The 23,818-nt window shown below is 38.5% G+C and overlaps 1 protein-coding gene across 1 annotated transcript in view; it reads left to right on the forward strand.

Moving 5' to 3' along the window:
• Positions 1-6: 6 nt before the first annotated feature.
• Positions 7-23,818, forward strand: part of COG5 (component of oligomeric golgi complex 5) — a 268,380-nt gene continuing 244,568 nt past the window's right edge. Inside the window, 5 exon segments of the mRNA XM_070469136.1 lie at positions 7-130; positions 6,659-6,798; positions 9,670-9,727; positions 15,681-15,735; positions 15,835-15,904. Coding sequence (XP_070325237.1) covers positions 37-130; positions 6,659-6,798; positions 9,670-9,727; positions 15,681-15,735; positions 15,835-15,904 — 417 coding nt within the window. The 5' untranslated portion in view covers positions 7-36.

Raw genomic sequence — 23,818 nt, forward strand, 5'->3', positions numbered from 1 at the left:
CGCCGCTGTGACGGCATCACTCCCGCACCAGCCAACATGGAAGGTGGCGACGGCGGCGTCTCTATGGCTGGCCGTGGGGCTCCGGGGTCCGGAGCGGCTGCAGCCACTGTCCGGGAGCTCCTGCAGGACGGTAAGGGGGGCCGGGCTGTGGTCGGGCCATGGGGCTTGGGAGCTGTCTGCTCCGCACTTGGGCCTGGGTGGTGGATTCAACCCGTCGCTTTGCAGAAAGTTTTCCGTTCTCGACGTGACCACTCCCCTCCGCCCGGCCCACTGGCATCTGGGTGCCGGCCTTGCCAACGTGTTTCCCTAGGGACTTTCTGACCGGTTTCTTTCGGTTGCCCTGGGGACGCCTGATTTTGGAGGCTCTTCATTTCAGCTCTACTCTTCACGCTCCTGGGGCTTTGCTGATGTCCCGAGTTTCCGCACCCGGTGACCTACTGCTACCGCAGTTCTTGACCAAAGGGTGAAGCGTTTAACCCCATGAAAAGTGTAAGAACTAGGACAGATGACAAGCGCTTAGTGAAGGGGGGCTCTTTGTATGTAGATTTGGAAACATCCGCCCCTTTGACAAATTTTTGGACAGCACCGGTGGCCCCGTTTACAGCTCGCTTGTTTGTTACTAGTGGTTTATCCACAACCATACGTGGGGGAGGGTTCGGAGCATTCATTCAAGCTGGGATTAACCATATGTATTGAATATGGCAGTCAACTTTACTTATAGTTTTGGACAAATTGCTAGGAATAAGAAAAGTTAGACATACTACATTTGAGAAGCGCACAGAGTTGTCTTAGTGACATTAACATACTCTGAATCTGTTTTCTTTCAGAATAAAGTTCAAATTTCTAAAGACCCTTCTCATCTGTTCTTAATTTCCTTCCCAAATCAACATCACGTTCTACCTTGTATAAAAATGATTTGTGTACTTAGTCTTTTCTACTGCATTGTAAAATCCCTTTTTATATTCTGCAGAGTTACCTATGGTAGGTGCAGAGTGTTTTTAAAAACTGAACATCACACTGAGAAACATATGTACACATTTGTAGAACAAAATAGATTATAAATGAATGAAATAAACTTCTCAATTGCTGTTTTCTCTGTTGTATGTTTTATTATTGCCCTTGGTTTCTTTCCTTCTGATTATAATTTACATACTTTTGTCAAGATTTACTAACGATGTCATTTTCTGAACTAGATCGTGTTCTCCAGGATCTCTGGCTAATGCATCTTTGTATCTTAATTTAAATTCAGTTTTACGAAGTCTTGACTCCTGTTACATATAGAATTTCCACTCTTAAGTAGCTTACAATTTTGGTAGGGGAAATAGTCCTGTAAAGTTATAAAGTTAGACACTTTAATATAGCATTGTAATGGTAGCAGTAGAATTGTATATGAAGTAAAACATGAATACAAAAGTGGATGATAACTGTTGGTGGTTAGAGAATGTCAAAAAAGACTAGTTGGAGTTGGTTTTGAAGTATAAATAGAACTTCTCCAGGTGAAGTGCACAGAGGTAGTACATGCCACACATAGGTATTGATATAGGTTTCACTCCAGGAATTGTAATCAGTTTTTGGAGGGTACATAATCCTCAGTTCTGCTTTCTATATTTTCCTATTTAGTTCTCTTTCTCATCTTCAACAGTAATTATTTAAATCTTCTTTACTTTTTTCAAGCCACTCCCTTTGAGGTCAACAAATGGTTTTCAAGTTCCCTAAAAGAGAATCTGATACGAGCTTCCTCAGTTTCTTGCCATTAAATCTGTGAACTAGCCTGAACCTGTCACCATCCTTTCTTCTATTTCATGGTATTTTTAATTACAAAAGAAGTGTACTGCTTCCAAAAGACAATCCCTCCTCTTGGTGTTCTGTATTTTCTTCCTACCTCCTCCAGGACCAGTTACTCTCATTCTGGGCCAATTGAGATTGCTGTGCTTTGTGGATGTATCAAATGGACAGTTTTGGTCCTTATCTTACTTGATCTTATGAAAGGTTTTGACTTTTGAAATACTTTTACTCATGTGGCTTGTTAGTTGCATGGTTTTTGTTTGTTTGTTTGTTTTGTTTTTAAGTTTCCTTTTTCTTTAAGCGCTCTTTTTCAGCTTTCTTTAGATCCTTGTTGTCTTCATTGTGTCCCAATTCAGTGATTCACTCCACTCTTCCCCCCACAACATTCCTAAGAAAGTAAATATTCCCTTCAATAATAGTGATTCACTGTGTCAGGGATCTGCCAATTATGGAGGTTAGGATTGATATGGTTGAAATTTTGTGAGTTTTTGATGTGATGCCTGTAACAATGAGAAAACTATAAAAGAGAAGCATTAGGGATATTCTGTCCTCCGATTCCAAAACCAGTGATTAGTATCCAGCCTTCACTATGTTTGATCTTTGTAATATCTTTGACACTACTGGCCACTTACTTTCTTTAAACTGTCCATTATGGTTTTTGCCATTCTCTCCTATTTTTCTTTCTCTCTGAACATTTAATTTCTTTGCTTTCATTTTTTATCTTTTTTTTTTTTTTTAGTTCTACCACTTTATTGCTACCAACCCATCTCCCTCCACCTTCGTGCACACATGCTCAGTCATGTAACCCCATGGACTGCAGCCCGCCAGGCTCCTCTGTCTATGGACTTTCCCAGGCAAGAATACTGGAGTGGGTTGCCATTTCCTTCTCCATCATTTTTTATCTTTACCCCCAAATTTTGGTGTTTCCCTGCTTCTGAATTGTCCCCATTTTTTTTGTGCATTCTAAAGTGGCTTCCTAAATCATCTGGTCTTTTTTTTTTTCCCCTTTGTTTGACTATTAATATCTTTGTACACAAATGTACACATAGATGGTCCTTACCTGTCTTCTGAGCTATAGAACCACTGTCTCCTGGACATTTCTATCTTGATAGTGAACAAGCACTACTAATTCTACATCTAAAAAATCTACATATGGTTTGCACTGCTATATTTAAAATGGGTAACCAACAAGGACTTATTGTATAGCATATGGAGCTCTCAATGTTATGTGGCAGCCTGGATGGGAAGGGGGCTTGGGGGAGACTGGGTACATATATATGTGTGGCTGAGTCCCTTTGCTCTTCACCTGAAACTCACAACATTGTTAATCGGCTATACCCCAGTACAAAATAAAAAGTTGCTAAAAAGGCCCATGTATGAACAGATAGTATAGATTCTGCACATGAAAAAGTGAAGTCAATTTTTTTCACCCCTCTCCTCTAACCCTTTGCTCTAATAGTCTCTGTTATCATTAATTGTATGTGGTAAGTTAGGTGTGTGTTTGTTCTCCTCTAGGTTATGAGTTCTCTGGAGGCAGGGGTACATTCATGTTCATCTTTATTCGAAGATTACATGTCCGTTAATCAAGAAACTTGGGAATCATCTTTTAATTCTTGATCTACCTAATCACCCATTTTCAGCTTGTGTCTAAGTCCTGTACATTGTAGTGTCTGAATATTTGTCACGTTTGTCACTTCCTTGGCATTCTTAGTGCCACTGTGTTTGGTCTCCATCCTGTCACTTGGGCTGGTAACATAGCACCCTACTGGCTCCTGTGGCTCTATTCAGTGAGCATGCTGGTAAACCAGCTTTCTGGAAAAAGAGCAAAATCCCTGCTTTTGTATTATATACCAGTTTTCATGGTATAAATACCCTTAGCATGGTCAGTTTGAAGATACCTACATGAGATGTCAGCTGGCTCACACAATTCCTGAAAGTTTAGCAGTTGGCTCTCAGGAGTCAGTCTTGAGCCAGCCCCAGTACACCACTGTGTGGCTAATCCCTTTTCAGTCATCCTCCATCCTGCTGCCAGAAACTGTTCTACAACACAAGGCTCACAGCACTCTTTCTTGGCTGTAAAACTTAAATGGGGTATAGTCTGAACATTTTGCTTGTTTTACCAGCCTCTTTTCAAACTGCACCCAGCCTTCCTTTGGAACCTCAAATCCTGCCGTTCTTTACCCTTTCTGTCAATATCCATTGTGATCTAGACATACTGAAGTCAGTATTATCCTTATTCCTCAGAATATGCCATTGTATTTGCTGCCTCTAAACCTTTGCTTTTGGAATAGCCTTCTCTACTTGTCTCCTGGTGGGATCCTTATTCTGAGAATTGCTTGGCAAACTCTAAGGAAATGGGATTCTCAGGATTAAGGCCAAAGTAGCAGTTTCTTTCTTTCACTCCACTTCGAGAGTAGTTAAGAATGAATCTCTGCTTTTAGCAGAATGATACTTGTAGCTGATGTATAGATTAATTCATTCAGCCAGTATTGAACACCTGTGTGTCAGGCATTGTTCAGGCTCTGTGGGTGTGGTAGTACAGAAAACAAAGACTGCCCTTGAGGAGCATATATTATAGTGAATACAGACAGTTGAACTTTTTGTAAAAGTACTCTATATTATGGCTTGTTTTATAATCTCTTGTCAAAGCAGTCTTACCTATATCTACCATATGGCTAGGAGATAATCCTTTTTACCTACATTGACTTCACTTCTGTATATCTATTTTTAATTCATAATTCCATTTTTTCTTTCACCCGTTTGTGGATTTCTATACAGAAAGTTATCTTAACAGCTATATTCACTCCTTTTTTCTTTCTTTTAAGGGCCTACGTTCAACATGGTTTCTGCTTCCTTTTACTTATTTCACTCAAATCCAAAATTTCAGTAATACCTGTAAGTTTGTATGTGCCTACTTCTTTTAAAATTTCAGATTCACTTTATTGTAACAGTATTTGTGCATCGATCTGGAGATACTGGAGGCCATAATTTTCAGGTACAGTCAATTTTCTTATTGTTATTGACCTTGTTTTCTTGTGTTAAAAACTGTTGCTAGTATTTTTTTTCGATCTTTTCTCAATATTTTAATTTCCTGAGAACACTCGCTTTTTCGCTGTTGGCTAATCACGGCCAGCTCTCTGTGGCCCAGGGACCGCAGTGTGCCAGGCCTCCCTGTCTCTCACTGTCTCACGGTTTTGCTCCAGCTCACGTCCTTTGAGCCAGTGGTACTCTCCAATTTTATCCTCTGTCGTCCTCTTCTCCTCCTGCCCGCAATCCTTTCTAGTATCAGCGTCTTTCCCAATGAATTGGCTCTTTCCATCAGCTGGTCAAAGTATTGGAGCTTCAGCATCACTCCTTCCAATGAATAATCAGGGTAGATTTCCTTTAGGATTCACTGATTTGGTCTCCTTGCTATCCAAGGGATTCTCAAGAGTCTTTTCCAGCATCACAATTTGAAGGCATCGATTCTTTGGTGCTCCTAAAAACTTAACTTTTAGGAGTATGCATAGTGGTCCAGAGGTGGGCTCTGGAGCTAGACTGCCTTGGGTTCAAACAATGAGATGGTAAAAGTTTCATGCCTTATCTCTGCCCATCTCTTCACCTGTGAAATGGGGAGAATGATATTTCCAACAGGGTTGTGTGCATATAGAATAAATTAGTATGAGTTCCAACAGGTCTGTGTGCATATTGGATGAGTTAGTATGTATAAAGTGCTTAGGTCAGTACGTGATGTGTAGGAATATTCTTAGTAAATATTGATACTCTTCTGCTATTGCCACCACCTCTTCCTTCTTCTTTACAACAGAAAGCCTTTTTGTTAGTTTTTGGTGTATACAAAGATCTCAAAATATGTTAACTGTGGTTACAGTTGTTATGTTGTTTAATTTCTGTGGTTTTGTTGTTTTTCATTCGCTAAGTCGTGTCTCACTCTTTGTGACCTCGTTAACTGCAGCACACCAGATTTCCTGGTCCTTCACTGTCTCCCAGAGTTTGCTCAAACTCATGTCCATTGAGTCAGTGATGCCATCCAAACATCTCATTCTCTGTCGTCCTCTTCTCCTCCTAGTATCTTTCCTAGTATCAGGGTCTTTTCCAATGAATGGACTCTTTCCAACAGGTGGCCAAAGTATTGGAGCTTCAGCATCAGTCCTTCCAATGAATATTCAGGGTTGATTTCCTTTAGGATTGACCGATTTGGTCTCTTTGTTGTCCAAGGGACTCTCAAGAGTCTTCTCCAGCATCACAGTTTGCAAGCATCAGTTCTTTGGCATGCAACCTTCTTTATGGTCTAACTCTTATTTTTGTACATGATTACTGGAAAAACCATAGCTTTGACTAGATGGACCTTTGTCAGCAAAGTTATGTCTCTGCTTTTTAATATGCTGTCTAGGTTTGTCATAGCTTTTCTTCCAAGGAGCAAACATCTTTTAATTTCACAGCTGCAGTCACCATCTGTAATGATTTTGGAGCCCAAGAAAATAAAATCTGCCACTGTTTCCATTTTTTCCCCATCCATTTGCCATGAAGTGATGGGACCAGATGCCATGATCTTTGGTTGAATGTTGGGTCTTTAAATCAGCTTTTTCACTCTCTTCTTTCATTCTTATCTAGAAGCTCTTTAATTCCTCTTTGCTTTCCACCATTAGAGTGGTATCATCTGCATATCTGAGGTTGTTCATATTTCTCCCAGTAGTCTTGATTCCACTTGTGATTCATCCAGCCCTGCATTTTGCATGGTATACTCTGCATATGTTAAGTAAGCAGAGTGACAATATACAACCTGATGAATTCCTTTCCCAATTTTAGACCAGTCTGTTGTTCCATCTGTGGTTTGGTGCAATGTGATTAATAATTTTTTTTATGTTTTCCCCAGAGTGTTATAGTGATTTTTTAAATGAAGACTTTGATGTAAAGACTTATACTTCTCAATCTATTCATCAAGCTGTAATTGCTGAACAACTAGCAAAACTTGCCCAAGGAATCAGTCAGTTGGATAAAGAACTACACTTACAGGTAATTCCAATCTTCTGGAGCATACAGTTTATCCCAGAGTGATTATATATCATTTTATAATCCTTTTATTATTTAATCTAAATGCATATTTATATGAACAAATGTATATTTTCCCAAGTGTGTGTGTGTGTGTGTGTGTGTGTGTATTTTAATTCTTGGCTGCACCACACAGCATGTGGGATCTTAGTTCCCCAACCAGTTCTATGTGGATTGAACTCACATGTCCTGCCTTGGAAACATGGAGTCTTAATCCCTGGACCACCAGGAAAGTCCCTCCAAGTACATTTTTTAAAAGTTTTCTGGAAGCTACTTTTTGTCAGTTGAAAAATGGATATCCCATCTCTCCAAAACCTTTTATTCATACTTTGTTTTCATCGTCTCATCTGATATGGAGGGAATATAAGTTGGCAAAAAATAGGATGTCTTAGGGCTTTCCTGGTGGCTCAGACGGTAAAGAATCCACCTGCAATGCAGGAGACCCAGGTTTGATCCCTGGGTCAGGAAGATCACTTGGAGAAGGAAATGCAGCCCATGCCAGTGTTTTTGCCTGGAGAATTGAATGGATAGAGGAGCCTGACTGGCTACAGTTCTTGGGTTCACAAAGAGTTGGACACAACTGAGTAACTAACATTTGATAAAGATAATAGAAAATGGAATTTTGGAAGCAGAATAGTGTGAATAAGGAAAACTGTTCCCATCAGGAGTTCATACTTCATGAGCACAAAATGTAACATTTGATGAAATTGCAGATGGTTGATAAATTTGTGGTGGATAGGACACAAAAGGGGAGTTAGGAGATAGGTCTGAGTCTCAGTTGTGCTGTTACCTTTCATGTATATGATACCTTTGAGTCTTGCCTTTTTTTTCTGAGTAGGTACGTAAACATTTAAATTAATGAACAGTTGCATGAATAAATGTCTATTTACCAGGAAACCTAGATCTGGTATAGCATGAGACATGTTCCCTTAAACTTTTTTGTGTCTTTTTTTATCAGTTAAAAGAGCTACTTGTTTAGGACTGGGATGACTTCTAAGGTCAATTTAACTGTAAAATTCTGATTATATAGTTAGAAATCAATTATTTATGGTCACTTTTAATAGTCTGGTTTGCTGTAGTCTGTGGGAATAGAAAAATGAACGTATTTCCTCGCTCTCTGAGCATTCACAGACCAGTGGCAGATACAGACAGAAATAATGACAGGCAAGTGATGCCTCTTTTAAGTAGAGTAGTACACAGTGTTTATGGGGACAGGGGAAAACACTCTTAATTCTGCCTATGTTTCTTGGGGTAGCTTTTTGCAGAAGCTACCTGAAATTCTTTCTGTCTTTTTGTGGTTGGCGTTTTCCTTATCCTTTGCATGTAGTAACTTCTCTAAAGGAATCAGTAAAAACTAGAGGGCAAGTTATACTTAATAGCAGTTTTGGATGTGGGATTGAGAAAAATCTCAGTCCTGGTATGAGATCTGAACCTGCTGTAATTGTTTTTCTGCAGAAGCAAAATTGGAATAATGCTGACCGAACTCATAAATAAAATATCAAAATAATTTAAAATATCAGTGAGATGATTTAAATTACAAAAGATGTACAGAGATAAGTATCAGTCAGGACTTTAGTACAGGAAACAAATCACTCTAGGTATTTAAAGCAGGAAGATACTTAATAGAGAGGACTGGATGGACAGCTGAAAGACAGGGCGGAAGGATCTACCCTGAATGCAGCCCGGGGCCTGCACGCACCTGCTGTTAACTCCTGTGTCCCCGCTGAAGTTCAGCTTCTGGGTGCCTGAGCTCTGGTAATTGGACTCTGGAATGATGAATAGGGCTGTCTCAGCTGTCTCTAAAGCCTTAAGTCTCTGGATCTGGCTTACTAGCTGAAACAGTAACGGGAAAATAGCTTTCCTCTTCTGTCTTCTAAATATCTTGAAAATTCATCCAGTTGATTGCAGGGGAGACTATAACAGTGTAGTTTTAGGTTTTTCAAACTTTCCGCAGCATCACAAGGGACAAAGAATAGAGAATTAGAAGAAAATCATTGTGTTAGGATGGATGCATTAATCACCATGTCAGTGGACTGGGGAAAATTGAGAAGTCTTCTAGGTAAGAGACATAGGAGACCAAAAGTAACAGTTATGTGATAGAGGAAATTGCTAGAATGACAGTGACATCTGGCACTGGACAGAGTGGAGGATTTAGGGTTCCAGTGAATGAATCTTTGCCATTGAGGAGCTTCGGTTTATAGATTAGACATGAAACTTCTTATGCATTGTAATAAAGGCTTCCTGGATCATTCTAAAGATTGGCTTGATATCTTGAGGTTTCTAGGATTCTCTTGCATGTAGCCTTTAATTCCTAACATTTTTTTTTGACATAGCATTTCACACTGCCCTAATATTCTTAAAAATATCAGCTTTCCATAGGAAAGAGGATTTGCTGTGACATGGGGAAGCTGGAAACAGAGAGATGTTCAGGGAGGTGCTGATTCTGTTTTATCTTTGCAAATTAGGATGTGGTTTTGATGATGCTGATTAAGTTCAAGAGCTAAAAGAACCTGCTGTTGGAAAACATGTATTAATTAGTGTGGCGAGAATTAGCAGGTTTTTGTTGTTCAGTTTTGGCACATCTTCCTTCTGCACATCCTACTAGGAAAACATGGGGCTAATGAAAAGACTTCTTTGGCACCATGTCGAGCTTTAAGCATGTTTATGTTCCTGCCAATCAGACATCTCAAACACACCTTTTTTACTTGTATTTTTTCCTTTTGTATTAGCATTTTTTCCCCTTTCCATATAGAGAGAGACCTTTAGTTCTACATTGTGGTTACAAATTAAAATACCTAGTACTTACAATGCTGATTATTCATTCTTGATTTTCAGGTCGTTGCAAGACATGAAGATTTATTGGCACAAGCAACTGGAATTGAGTCTTTGGAAGGTATGTTTCCATTAACTGTTACACTTTATATAGAGCTTGCCTAGGACTTGGTAACTTTTCTTGTGAAGGATCAGAAAGTAAATAATTTGAGACTTTGCAGGCCATATTATCTCTGTTACAACTTGTAAACTGCTGTTACAGAGTGAAACCAACGGAGTAATATGTAAATGAATGTGTGTGGTTGTGTTCCAACAAAACTTTAGTAAGACTTTGAGGTTTTATTAGCATGTGTGTCTGACTTTTCGTGACCCTATGGACTGTAGCTTGTAAGGCTGCTCTGTCCATAGGATTCTCCAGGCAAGAATACTAGAATGGGTTGCCATGCCCTCCTCCAGGGCATCTTCCTAACCCAGCGATTAAACCTGTCTCTTACGTCTCCTGCATTGGCAAGCAGGTTCTCTGACCTTTGAGCTAAATTCTCTGGATTTAAATCATTGCTTAGCCTCCTACTAGATGTGTGAGTTTGGACAAGTTACTTTCTGTGCCTGTTTTATCCATAAAGGAGTGTTAATATGTACTGATATGGTGCTAATTTGAGTTAACAAAATGCTTAGAACAATTCCTAGTGCATATGTAGTGCTTTTATAACTGAGTTAATGAAAATAAGCAGAGAATTCCAGTGATTAGAGATTAGGACTTTGCAATTTCACTGCTGAGGGTGCAGGTTCAATCCCTGGTCAGGGAACTAAGATTTGGCAAGTCACATTGTGGGGCTGAAACCACTGCCCCCCACCCCCCCAAACCCCAAACAAAGTCAGCTCCACCGAAGTGGTGGAACTAGGCTTCAGTTCTTTCATTATGTTTGATTTCTTTGAAGTGCTTTTCAAAAATGAAAGTATAGTAGAATAATGCATTGGATTTTTATTGTGAATTCTTCTGTTTTTGTTTGACTACTTCTTTTATGAATTTTTCATTGTATTAAACTACATCTCATAAATATGAAATGCTAATACTGTATTTTCCATCACTAGTTGTGTTGTGATTACATTATTAATCACTGCACATCAAAAGAAAGCTAAATGATTTTTCCCTTTGTTGAATTCTTGAGGAAGAAGGATATTGCCTTTTGTGAGGCAATATTTTTTAATGCTTCCCCAGTATTTCTTACACACACTCATAGGTATTATTCTCAGTATGTACACTGTTTCTAATGCATCCTGATGAAGAACATAGTATTTTAAAAATAATAGTTTGTGTGTTACTTGAATATTTAGGATAGATACTAGACTATGGGAAAATTAAGAGGCACTGACTTACTATTGGAAATTAATTTTTTTAATCTAATAGTATTTTATAAGATTCTAGAAGCAAGAAACAATACCTTGTTTTTAATGGTAATTTTTGTAAACAAATGATAAATGATATTTTTCCTTTATAAAAACTTTAGGGATGTTGTGGTAGTATGTTGATTTTGAGTGTAAATATGTGTAGCTAAATCATCACAACAAAAATACTTCTTACTGTGATTTTCGTACATATGCTTAGTTCTTTTTATTTTTTTTAATTGACTGCCTCATGCAGCTTGTGCGATCTTAGTTCCCCAACCAGGGATTGAACCCTGGGCTATGGCAGTGAAAGTGCTGAATTCTAATTGTCACAGTCTGTGCATGGATTGGAAGATAATTTTCAGACATGAGGCAGATTGAAAGAATAGAATTTATAACAGTGGGAGACACTTAGAACAGCAGGCCAGCTCAAGGGTGAGCTGATGGCTTTTGTGTGCTAGTAACCAATTTTATAACCTCACGACCAAGTTCTTACTGGAGGCATTAGGTGATTATTTAGGGTGCTATAGGGAGGTTTGCAGAGTCGGACATGACTGAGCACAGCACAGGGTGGGAATTTTTATTTTTAATCTAATATGAGGTCAGGGAACTGGAGCTGGCTGGTTTAGATGGGTGGAGGCTCATGATGACAATTGCTGTGGGGCTTGGTCAGTTCCGGAGATGACCTTGGTACAAGGCTCCACATGTGTGACCTTGGTCAAAGGCTTTACACCAGTGACTTTGGTATAGAGCTCCACATTAACCACTGGACCGCCAGGTAATTCCCTATATGTGTTAAGTTCCGTAGTGTGCTGATTTTCCCCGAATGCTTTTTAATGATTACAACATTTAAAATATGCTATTTGACTGAGTTAGAATGATTATCCATTAGATGAGAGTATACAGTACAAAGGCTGACTTCTGTAAATTCCTATGATAATCTAAAAGTATTCTCCAGATTATTTGAACATAAGAAGTCAAGGTATGAATCAGTATTTATTTTAGCATGATTTGTATTTCTAAGCATATTAAAATTTTTGAGACGTGTGTTATGTATTTGAAAATGAGTATTGTCCCAGCTTTTTACTTCATCTGCTTTTTCTCCTATATATTTAAAATTTTGTGTTATATAATTCATTTGGAGGTATATTTATTTAGCCTATTTTATTAAAATTTACATTCTCATAGAAACTAACAACGTGGTTGAGCAACTACACTCCAATAAAATTAATTAAAAAAGAAAACATTCAGTAAAATCTACTGTGCTTTATCTCCTAAAATGAAATAAAAGTTACTCTCTCTGTTCTATTCATTTATTCATTTAAATTTTAATTGAGAATTTGCTAGATCCCAGGCACCTGTAACCTTATAAAAAATCCCTGTCATTATGGAGGTATGTTTAATTGTGCGTGCATGTGTGCCTGTCATTCGCTTAGTTGTTGCCAACTCTTGTGACCCGTCGGAGTGTAGCCCGCCAGGCTCCTCCGTCCTTGGGGTTTCCCCAGCAAGAATACTGGAGCAGGTTGCCATTTCCTCCTCCAGGGGATCTTCCCGACCCAAGGGTTGAACCCACATCTCCTGCATTGGCAAGAGGCTTCTTTACAGCTGAGCCACCCAGGAATCCCAATTAAGCCTATTTAATTAAAAAGAGATTGCTTAATTTATTAACTTATTTGCTCACTCAGTAATTGAGAAATTGTTAGATACCAGGCACCTGTGAACAACAGCCAAAGTCACTGTTCATGTTATATTTATGTTCTAGGTAGGAAATTAGACCAAAAAAATACGTTAGTAGGAAACTTCAGGTATTTGTAAGTTCTAAAAGAAAATAAAATAGACGACAAGATAGAAGGGGAGTCCCTTACTAGCTAGGATGAGCAGGGGATGTCTCTTTGAGAAGATGACATTTGAGTTCAGATCTGAGTGATGAGAAAGAGCTACCGCATGACTCTCTGGGGAGAAGGGTGTGGTAAGCTGAGGGACCAACAAATGGAATTAGTGTGGCATGTTTGAAGGAAAGAAAGAAAAGTCTAGTATGATTTTAATCATACTTTTAAGTTTAGTGAATGAGGCAAAGAAATTGTAGATGAGGTTCTTGGAAAGGAATTTTGATTTTCATTCTAAATGCAATGGTAAGCCATTGGAGGAATTTAATTAGAGATATGTGATTAATGCTCTAAAATGTGGTTTGTTTTTTTTTTTGGTAGTGGTTTTTGCCATACATTGACATGAATCAGCTATGGATTTACATGTGTTCCTCATCCTGATCCCCCCTCGCACCGCCCTCCCCATCTGGTGGTTCTGTAGGAAGGCAAGATTGGAATCTGGGGTTCCCATTTAAAAGTTATTAGCGTAATAGAAGTTGGTGGTGCCTTGAATTAGAGTGGTGGACGTAAAGAGAGACAAGTGGGTGGTATAAGACGGGAATAGAGTTGATAGGATTTGTTGATGGGAAATTAAAGGTCTGAGGGAAGAAAACTCACCAAGAGTGATTCCCAAAATTTTAGTCTGAAAAATTGGATAGATGATGGTATAAGTAACTTGAGATAAGTCAAACTGGAGAGGATCATGACTTTGGTTGGGGCACATGTTATCTTGGGTGTCTTATTAAACTTGTCATGAGAAAGTTCTGAACTAAAGAGTTGTGGTGTGTGTATGTGTGTGTATAGTTAGGCAGATATAAAGAAAATATGGATACATGTAGATATGTGTATATCTCAAATCAGTATTTTATTGAATAGATTGAGATTTCATTCATACCCCATGTTTTAAATATTAAGAGAGACTCTGGATGGAGAAGAGAAGATGACTGAGGACCACCTCTGGGAGTACTCCAGCATTTAGAGATCTAATGGAGAAGGAGTAGGAGCAATTACTGTGATCGGAAGGAGCCCAGGGGGTGTGATGATTTGGAAGACTAGAGTAAAACATGTTTTAGGGAGGGAGTGGTTCAACATGAAATGAATTTTTGAGAGTTTGAACAGGATCAAGACAGAATTGATAATAGAAATTGGCACCTTGGAGATTTCTGGTGACCTTGACAAGGTCTGTTTTAGTGGAATATGTGTGAAAGCTTTCATGAGTTGGTTGTGGGGAGAAAACATGTAAGGAAGTAATGATAACTAAGAAGGCCAGTACAGTCTTGGAGATTTCAGGTCAGTGAACCATAAAGCCAGCAGAAAAGCATAATCTCTGGGTCCAGAAAGGATTCTATTGAACTGAGCCAAATTAAAACATATTTGTATGCTGATAGGAATATTAATTAACCTTAAAATTGCCTCATCTAATATGTGACATTCTTTACTTAAATTTACTTATAGAATGCTGTTTTAAAACTACAGCTATGTCAGTTGAATATAGAAACTGAGTTTTAAAGAATGGAGTTCAAAATAATTAGATCTGTAATACTGGAAACCCATTTTTAGGCATATAAATAGTCAAATTTAAGATCTGTCTTCCTGAAAACAGTTCTACAATTTTATAAATAGTTCTTCATCATGTTGTATAAACAGAGAATAAAGGCAATAATATACTTGCTCTCCGTATATATTGTTTCTCTATAATCGGCGATCAGAGAGAGTATACCAGGAGCAGAGTACGTCACCCAAATTGTTCAGGGCCTTGGAGATCAAGCTGTGGACTTTAGTTTTAACCTAGGAATGAAGGGGAGACTGTGGATAGATTTTAGCAAATGAGTGTTAAGATATAATTTACACTTCCAAAGATCACTCAGGCTTTTTTTGTGTGTGTGATTATAGTACAGTACACATTAACAGTGGGTTTCCCTGGTAGCTCAGCTTGTAGAGAATCTGCCTGCAATGCAGGAGACCACCATTCGATTCCTGGGTCAGGAAGATCCCCTGGAGAAGGGACGGGCTGCCCTCTCCAGTATCCTTGGACTTCCCTGGTGGCTCAGCTGGTAAAGAGTCTGCCTGCAATGCAGGAGACCTGGGTTCCATCCCCGGATTGGGAAGATCCACTGGTCAGAAGGAAACGGATACCCACTCCAGTATTCTTGCCTGGAGGATCCCCCATAAACAGAGGAGCCTGGCAGGCTACAGTCCATTGGGTCACGAAGAGTCTGACATGACTGAGTGACTTTCATTTTCACTTTTCACACATTAACATGGAATTTACCCCTTTAATCATATTAATGCTAATTCAGTGCTATTAATATGCACCACTATCCAGTTCCAGATTTTTTTCATCACTCCAAATGGAAACCTTGTAACCATTAAGTAGTCACTCCCCATTCCTTGTGGTGGCACTAGTGGTAAAGAACCTGTCTGCCAATGCAGGAGACACAGAGACTTGGGTTCGATCACTGGGTCTGCAAAATCCCCCGGAGGAGGGCATGGAAACCCACTCCAGTATTCTTACCTGGAGAAATCCCATGTTCAGAAGAGCCCTCTGGGCTACAGTCCATAGGATTGTAAAGAGCTGGACATGACTGAAGCGACTTAGCGTGTGTGCACCCTATTCCTTGTAAGACCTCTTTAGTGAAGTAAGATTTGGAGTAGGGGAAGACTAGTTAGAGGTTTTTGAATAGTCTCGGTGAAAGATATGGTTCAATTATGATGATAGCAGAAAAAAATGGAAAAATTTTTCAATTTTTTCCTTTTAACTTTTTACCCAACTTGAAACCCTTGTAAATTTGTAAAGTAATGTAAGCTATTATGTTTTCCTAGGTGTCCTTCAGATGATGCAGACAAGAATTGGGGCTTTACAGGGAGCCGTTGATAGGTACTGTTTTTCATTTTGTAAATAAGTGAAATGGAAAGATTTTTATCCATTGATATTTTGAAGACGATATTATCTCTTTTCTTTTTGTTTTTCCTTTAGGATGAAAGCAAAAATTGTCGAGCCATACAATAAAATAGTAGCCCGTACTGCTCAACTAGCAAGACTTCAGGTAGGTCCTCATTTGTCATTTCTTTGTAATTTTAGTTCATTTTGTCTTTATAAGGGGATAGATTTCAAAAGAAGAATTCTGAGGAAGTAAGAGAATATGAGAGAAAAAGAAAATATTCAAGTGCTTTAAACGAAGATGTTCGGTTTAAAAAATACAAATCAAAACCACTATTCAAGTGAGTTATTTTCACTCTTATTATTATAGTGTATAATCATTTCACTAACTTTTTAGAATTCAAAATTATTTCTCTTGATAGAGAACAGGAAGAAACCTAACTTTTATCCTTACAGTTTTCTGTGGTCAAATGTAAATAACCTAGTCATTTAACTTCTATAATAGATGGTTGCTGTTCAGTCATTAAGTACTGTTGACTCTTTTAATCCACGGACTGCAGCACGCCAGGCTTCCCTGTTCTTCACTGTCTCCCAGAGTTTGCTCAAAAACTCGCATCCATCAAATCAGTGATGCCACCCAGCCATCTCATCCTCAGTTGTCCCCTTCTCTTCTTGCATCAAGGTCTTTTCCAGTGAGTTGGCTTTTTGCATCATGTGGCCAAAGAAATGGAGCTTCAGCTTCAGCATCAGTCCTTCCAATGAATATTCAGGGTTGATTTTCTTTAGAATTGACTGGTTTGATCTCCTTGGAGTCCAAGGGGCTCTCAAGTCTTCTCCATTACCACAATTTGAAAGCATCAGTTTTTCAGCACTTAGCCTTCTTTATGGTCCAGCTTTCACATCCATATGACTACTGGAAAAACCATGGTTTTGGCTATACAGATCTTTGTTGGCAAAGTGATATCTCTGCTTTCTAATACACTGTGTAGGTTTGTCATGCTTCTCTTTCAAGGGGAGCAAGTGTCTTTTCCTTTCCTGGCTTCTGTCACCATCTGCAGTGGTTTTGGAGCCCAGGCACTGTTTCCACTTTTTCCCCATCTCCTTGCCATGAAGTGATGGGACCGGATGATGTGATCTTAGTTTTTTGAATATTGAGTTTTAAGCCATCTTTGAACTTTTCTGTTTTACCCTCATCAGGAGGCTCTTTAGTTCCTCTTTGCTTTCTGCGATTCAAGTGATATCATCTTCTTATCTGAGGTTGTTGATATTTTTCCCAGTAATTTTGATTTCAGTTTGTGATTCATCCAGCCCAGCATTTCACATGATGTACTCTGCATAGAAATTAAATAAGCAGGGTGGCAGTATCAGCCTTGACATACTTCTTTCCTAATTTTGAACCAGTCCATTGTTCCATGTCCGGTTCTGTTTCTTTTTGCCCTGCATACAGGTTTCTCAGGAAGCAAGTTAGGTAGTCTGGTATTTCCATCTCTTTAAGAATTTTCCACAGTTTGTTGTGATCCACACAGTCAAAGGCTTTCACATATAATAGATATTTCAGTTTTTTTTTTATATTTCAGTATTTTAAAAAATTAATTTTTTTGGTTGCGCTGGGTTTTCGTTGCTGCACGTAGGCTTTCTTTAGTTGCCGCGAGTGAAGAACACTCTTTGTCTTGGTGTATGGGCTTCTCATTGCAGTGGCTTCTTTTGTTGTGGAGCACAGGCTATAGGTGAATGGGCTTCTGAAGTTGCAGCACGCGGCTTCAGTAGTTACAATGCTCAGGCTTAGTAACTCCACGGCATGTGGGGTCTTCCTGGACCAGAGATCGAACCTGTGTCACCGTCATTGACAGGTGGATTCTTATCCACTGTACCATCAGGGAATTCCTACTTTAGTATCTTAATCTTTGCTCTTTTTGGGTCAGTTTTTGTCACTTGACCTTTCTTCTTGTTATGGGTTTTGTTTTTATGCTTTTTTATTTTTTTATGCTTCTTTGCATGCTTGGTATTTTTTTTATTTTATAGTGGAAAGGTGTGTTTTGTGTTCAGGGATCCTGGGTTTGAAAAATTTCCTGATGTAGTGTTGGACTCATTCTTGTTCATAGTTGAGTTACTTGAAATTAGTTTGATCTTTTTGAGGATTGGTTTTAAATCTTTGTTACTGTGGGTTCAGAGCATCTTAGCCTAGGGATAGTTTCAGTTCAGTTCATTTGCTCAGTTGTGTCCGACTCTTTGCAACCCCATGAACTGCAGCATGCCAGGCTCCCCTGTCCATCACCAACTCCCAGAGTTTACCCAAACTCATGTTCATTGAGTTGATGATGCCATCTAACTATATCATTCTCTCTCATCCCCGTCTTCTGCCTTCAATCTTTCCCAGCATCAGGGTCTTTTCCAGTGAGTCAGCTCTTTGCATCAGGTGGCCAAAATATTGGAGTTTCAGCTTCAACAGCAGTCCTTCCAGTGAACACCTAGGACTAATTTCCCTTAGGATGGACTGGTTGGATCCCCTTGCAGTCCAAGGGACTCTTAAGAGTCCCAACACCACAGTTCAAAAGCATCAATTCTTCTGCGCTCAGCTTTCTTTATAGTCCTACTTTCACATCTATACATGACCAATGGAAAAACCATAGCCTTGACTAGATGGACCTTTGTTGGCAAAGTAATGTCTCTGCTTTTTAATATACTGTCTAGGTTGATCTTAACTTTCTTTCCAAGGAGTAAGCATCTTTTAATTTCATAGCTGCAATCACCATCTGCAGTGATTTTGGAGCCCCCCAAAATAAAGTCAGCCACTGTTTTCACTGTTTCCCCATCTATTTGCCATGAAGTGATGGGATCGGATCACTAAGATCATTTGCCATGATCTTAGTTTTCTGAATGTTGAGCTTTAAAAGCCAACTTTTTCACTCTTCTCTTTCACTTTCATCTAGAGGCTGTTTAGTTCTTCTTTACTTTCTGTCGTAAGCATGGTGTCATCTGCATATCTGAGGTTATTGATATTTCTCCCAGCAATCTTGATTCCAGCTTGTGCTTCTCCAGCTCAGCATTTCTCATGATGTACTCTGCATATAAGTTAAATAAGCAAGGTGACAATATATAGCCTTGACATACCCCCTTTGCTATTTGGAACCAGTCTGTTGTTCCATGTCTAGTTCTAACTGTTGCTTCCTGACCTGCATACAGGTTTCTCAAGAGGCAGGTCAGGTGGTCTGGTATTCCCATCTCTTTAAGAATTTTCCATAGGTTGTTGTGTCACACAGTCAAAGGCTTTGGCATAGTCAATAAAACAGAAGTAAATGTTTTTCTGGAACTCTCTTGCTTTTTTGATGATCCAGCGGATGTTGGCAATTTGATATCTGGTTCCTCTGCCTTTTCTAAATCTAGCTTGAACATATGTTCATGGTTCAAGTATTGATGAAGCCTGGCTTGGAGAGTTTTGAGCATTACTAGGTTAGCGTGTGAAATGAGTGCAATTCTGTGGTAGTTTGAGCATTCTTTGTTATTGCCTTTCTTTGGGATTGGAGTGAAAACTGACCTTTTCTAGTCCTGTGGCTACTGCTGAATTTTTCAAATTTGCTGGTATATTGAGTGCAGCACTTTAACAACATCATCTTTTAGGATTTGAAATAGCTCAACTGGCATTTCATCACCTCCACTAGCTTAGTTTGTAGTGATGCTTTCTAAGGCCCACTTGACTTCCCACTCCAGGATGTCTGGCTCTAGGTGAGTGATTACACCATCATCGTTATGTGGGCCTTGAACATCTTTTTGTATAGTTCTTCTGTGTATTGTTGCCACCTCTTAATATCTTCTGCTTCTGTTAGCTTCCATACTGTTACTGTCCTTTATTGTGCCCATCTTTGCAGGAAATGTTCCCTTGGTATCTCTAATTTTCTTGAAGAGATCTCTAGTCTTTCCCACTCTGTTGTTTTCTTTTATTTCTTGGCATTGATCACTTAGGAAGGTGTTCTTATCTCTCCTTGTTGTTCTTTGGAACTCTGCATTCAGATGGGTATCTTTCCTTTTCTCCTTTGCCTTTAGCTTCTCTTCTTTTCTTAGCTATTTGTAGGCCTCCTCAGACAACCATTTTACCTTTTTGCATTTCTTTGTTGGGGATGGTCTTGATCACTGCCTCCTATACCATGTCATGAACTTCTGTCCATAGTTCTTCAGGCTCTCTATCAGATCTAATCCCTTGAATGTATTTGTCACTTCCCCTGTATAATCGTAAGGAATTTGATTTAGGTCGTACCTGAATGGTCTAGTGGTTTTCCCACATCCATGTTATAGCATGTGTCAATACTTCTTTCATTTTTGTGACCAAATAATCCATTGTATGGATACAGGACATTTTTGTTTATCCATTTATTTTACTTAACCATCAGTTGATGTTTGGGTTGTTTCTCTTATTGGCTATTATGAGTAAGAATTCTTAGAAACATTTGTGTTTAAGTTTTTGTATGTACATTTTTTTAAATTGGGTATGTATCTGAGATATGCTGGTCATATGCTAATTCTATGTTTATTATTTTGATGTATCAAATCATATACATATGCCTAAACAGTATTATGTGTGCTCAGTTGCTCAGTTATGTCTGACTGTTTGCAGCCCTGTGGTCTGTAGCCTGCTAGGCTTGTATGTCCATGGAATTTTCCAGGCAAGAGTACTAGTGCAGGTTGCCATTTCCTTCTCCAGGGGATCCTCCCAACCCAGGGATTGAACCTGCCTCTCTTGCATCTCCTGCATTGGCAGGCGGATTCTCTACTACTATGCCTTGTATGTCAATTATATCTCAATACAGCTGGAAAAAAGAACATTTTGGGAGTGCCAAAGTGTTTTCCAAGGAAGCTGTACCATTTTACATTCCTATCAGCTATGTATGAGGGTTTCAATTTTTTCCTTTCCTGCCAATACTTCTTTTCTTTTTAATATAGCCATTGTACCAGTTATGAAGTAGCATCTCATTGTTTTGATACAAATTTTCCAAGTGACTGGTGATGCTGAGCATCTTTTGTTGTACCTGTTGGTCACTGTGTATCTTCTCTGGAGAAATGTCTTTTCAAATCTTTTGGTCCCTTTTAAGTTATTTTTCTGTTTCCTTCCTCCCTCCCTTCCTTGTTACTTTCTATATGTGTCATATATGACTCAATTCTGTTCTGGCTTCCAGTTTAGTTGTTGAGAAACTGTCATTTTGACCTGGTCTTTTGAAGGTAATCTGTAGACTTCCTCTGGTTTGTTTTACTAATTTTTCACTTTAGCACCGTGTTTGATGCGTGTGTGTGCCAAGTTGCTTCAGTCGTGTCTTACCCTTTGTGACCCAATGCACTGTAGTCCACCAGGCTCCCCTGTCCATGGTATTCTCCAGGCAAGAATACTGGTGTGGGTTGCCATTTCTTCCTCCAGGCGATCTTCCTGATGCAGGGGTCAAACCTGAATTTCTTATGTACCCTGAGTGGCAGATGGGTTCTTTACCACTGGTGCCACCTGGGAAGCGGTAAAATAGTGTTACGTACCGTATTAAATGGTTACGAGATGCAGCACCATGCACTTTGTTTCCCCTCTTTGTTTAGTACAGTCTTTTGACACTAACTTTTAAGAATCTCATTTTTGCTACCTCACTTGGTATTCATGATAAGAAAATTTTTTTTCAAATTTATGTGGGACTTGATGAAAAATTTCAAGTAATCTAATTCAATAATTGTGTTTAGAAGTTACATATCTCATCACTTTATGGGTGAATAAAAACTTACGTTCTGAAAGTTACTTGCCGAAGTTCATATAGCTAATATGCAGCAATGTTCAGACTGAAACAGAGTTTCTTTCGCTAAATTTAGTATTCTGTGATTTTGATTCTATGGAATATATAAAAAAGTAGAAAGTATGACTCCTGGTTTTCAGACACTTGCTTGTATGTAGAAAAATTAAAATCAAATCTAGGTTGGTAAAGCATGGATGAAGAGCACTGGACTAGGCATTATGAGACCTGACTACACTCTTCATCCTTCTAGCTTCATGGTCACGAACAAACTTTAGTATTTTTTTGTTTGTAGCTTTGAGATACAATCGACATATAATGTGTATATTTAAGATACACAGTGTGATAATTTGTTAGATGTGTATATTGTAAAATGATTACCACAATAAGGTTAGTAATACACATTTCACTTTGCATAATTACTATATTTGCTGTGCTGTTCTTGGTCGTATAGTATCTTTATACAGTGAAAGTTTGGACTGGATCTGTGAATTCTTCTCCAGCCCTAAAATGCTGTGATTCTGTGACACTCTGATAGTTTCTTTTATGAATGCTTTTATTCTTATGGTTATGTTAGTGTGAGGTCAGGATTATTTGTATTTAAAATAAACACTTTTTATATTTATTAGCATTATTTTCTATACTCTTATTGTAAAAAATATTATGCTACTCTATAGCAGCAACTGAGTTGAGTATCTGGTAAATTTATCATAAAGAAAGAGAAGAAGGGAGAGAAAGAAAAGAAAAATATGCCAGGTACATTCTGATATCTTTATTTCTAGTATCTAATTTTTCCTAAATTGACTCCTACCCTAGGATGAGTCTTACCTGTAAGAGAGATGTTCATGGAAATTCAAACTGCTTTGAAGTCCAAGGGCTCTTTGGAATTTTATTTATGTTTTAACCATTTTTATTCTGTTTACTTTGTCTAGACATTTCCATTTTAAATTTTGGAGAAACTTTAATGTTCCTGTTTAATCTTTTTATTCTTTGAGCTCTTAATTCATTTAAATGCATGTGATATAAGAAGAAGAAAGAAATAGCTCTGAACTTGTTTTTGCCTTGAACATAAAATCACTATGCTGTACCCTCAATTAGAAGAAAGTACTTTTACCTTTAATTTTTTTTGCTTTTTATCCCCACTTCACTCTTTCCAGAAGGCTTTTTCTTTCTCTGAGCAGAAGCTTCTGACTTCATCTATATACATGAAAACATGAGTTGAATTTAATTATCACCCCAAGAATCATCTCTATCTTAGCTCTTTTTAGTAACGTTGTTTGCTTATGAACTGCCTCAGAGTTCTTCAGAAAGAAAAATTTAAGAGCTTATTATCCCTTACATAGAATATATAAGCTTTTTTAACTTTAATGTTATATAAGAAAATGAGTTTTTAAACTTTCAAATCTTATGTTTTTAACACTTTTAATCATATGTTTTGAAAAATACAACAGCTTTATTGGGGTATAATTCACATTTGTGCATATAAGTTTTTTTATCTTTTTAATTTTTTTCACTCTTTATCATTTTACTTTTTAAGTCACATATATTAGCTTTCCAATTTAAGGTTTTTAATTTAGTTTTTTGAGTTTGAAATTATATAAGTAAGAAAGTTTGAGAAAATGTTGGTATGGAGGAGGAGGAAAGGGTTCATAAAACCTTTTCTATGTTCATGTTTTTTACATGTATGTGGTTTTCACCATATACTTTTATAGGATTCTTTTTAGTTTTCAATTGATAATGATGTCAAATAATTTTGTCTGCAGTCTGTGTTTTGATGATTTAGTTAACTGGCTTTATAAATAATTACCCACTAAACAAGTAATATACCAGAAATGAAGGAAGGAAGGAAGAGGGACGATAACAACAGCAGCATAAGACGCCAGTGTCCCTAAACACTTTGAAAGCACTGAGAGTAGGCAGGATAGCAAACGGGAGAACCGCTGCTGGGGGGAGTCACGCTGGGCTAGTTTGGGAGCTAGCATTCAAGGGGCACAGCAGCTTTTGTCTGTGCTCTGGGAAAGCCACTCCGTTGAGAGTCCAGTCATTGTGAGATCATCATGGCGTGAGAAAGCACATGCTGGTGGTGGGGAGATAAGGCAGAGAAGCGCTGTGGCACCGGACGGGGGAGGGAAGCCTTGTGGGTAGCAGAATGAGTAATCCTGGGGATACCACACGAAGCACATGAATTCCTGACTCTCAGAGTTGTGAGGAAGAACAAATCGTTTTAAACCTCTATGTTTTGGGCTGGTTTCTTATGCAGCAAAAGATAATGGATTTAATAGCTGAACTGATTTATAGAGATTGCTGTCCTCATAGAATCCAGG

Source organism: Odocoileus virginianus, chromosome 1, assembly GCF_023699985.2.
Source record: "Odocoileus virginianus isolate 20LAN1187 ecotype Illinois chromosome 1, Ovbor_1.2, whole genome shotgun sequence".
NCBI classification, from domain to species: Eukaryota; Metazoa; Chordata; class Mammalia; order Artiodactyla; family Cervidae; genus Odocoileus; species Odocoileus virginianus.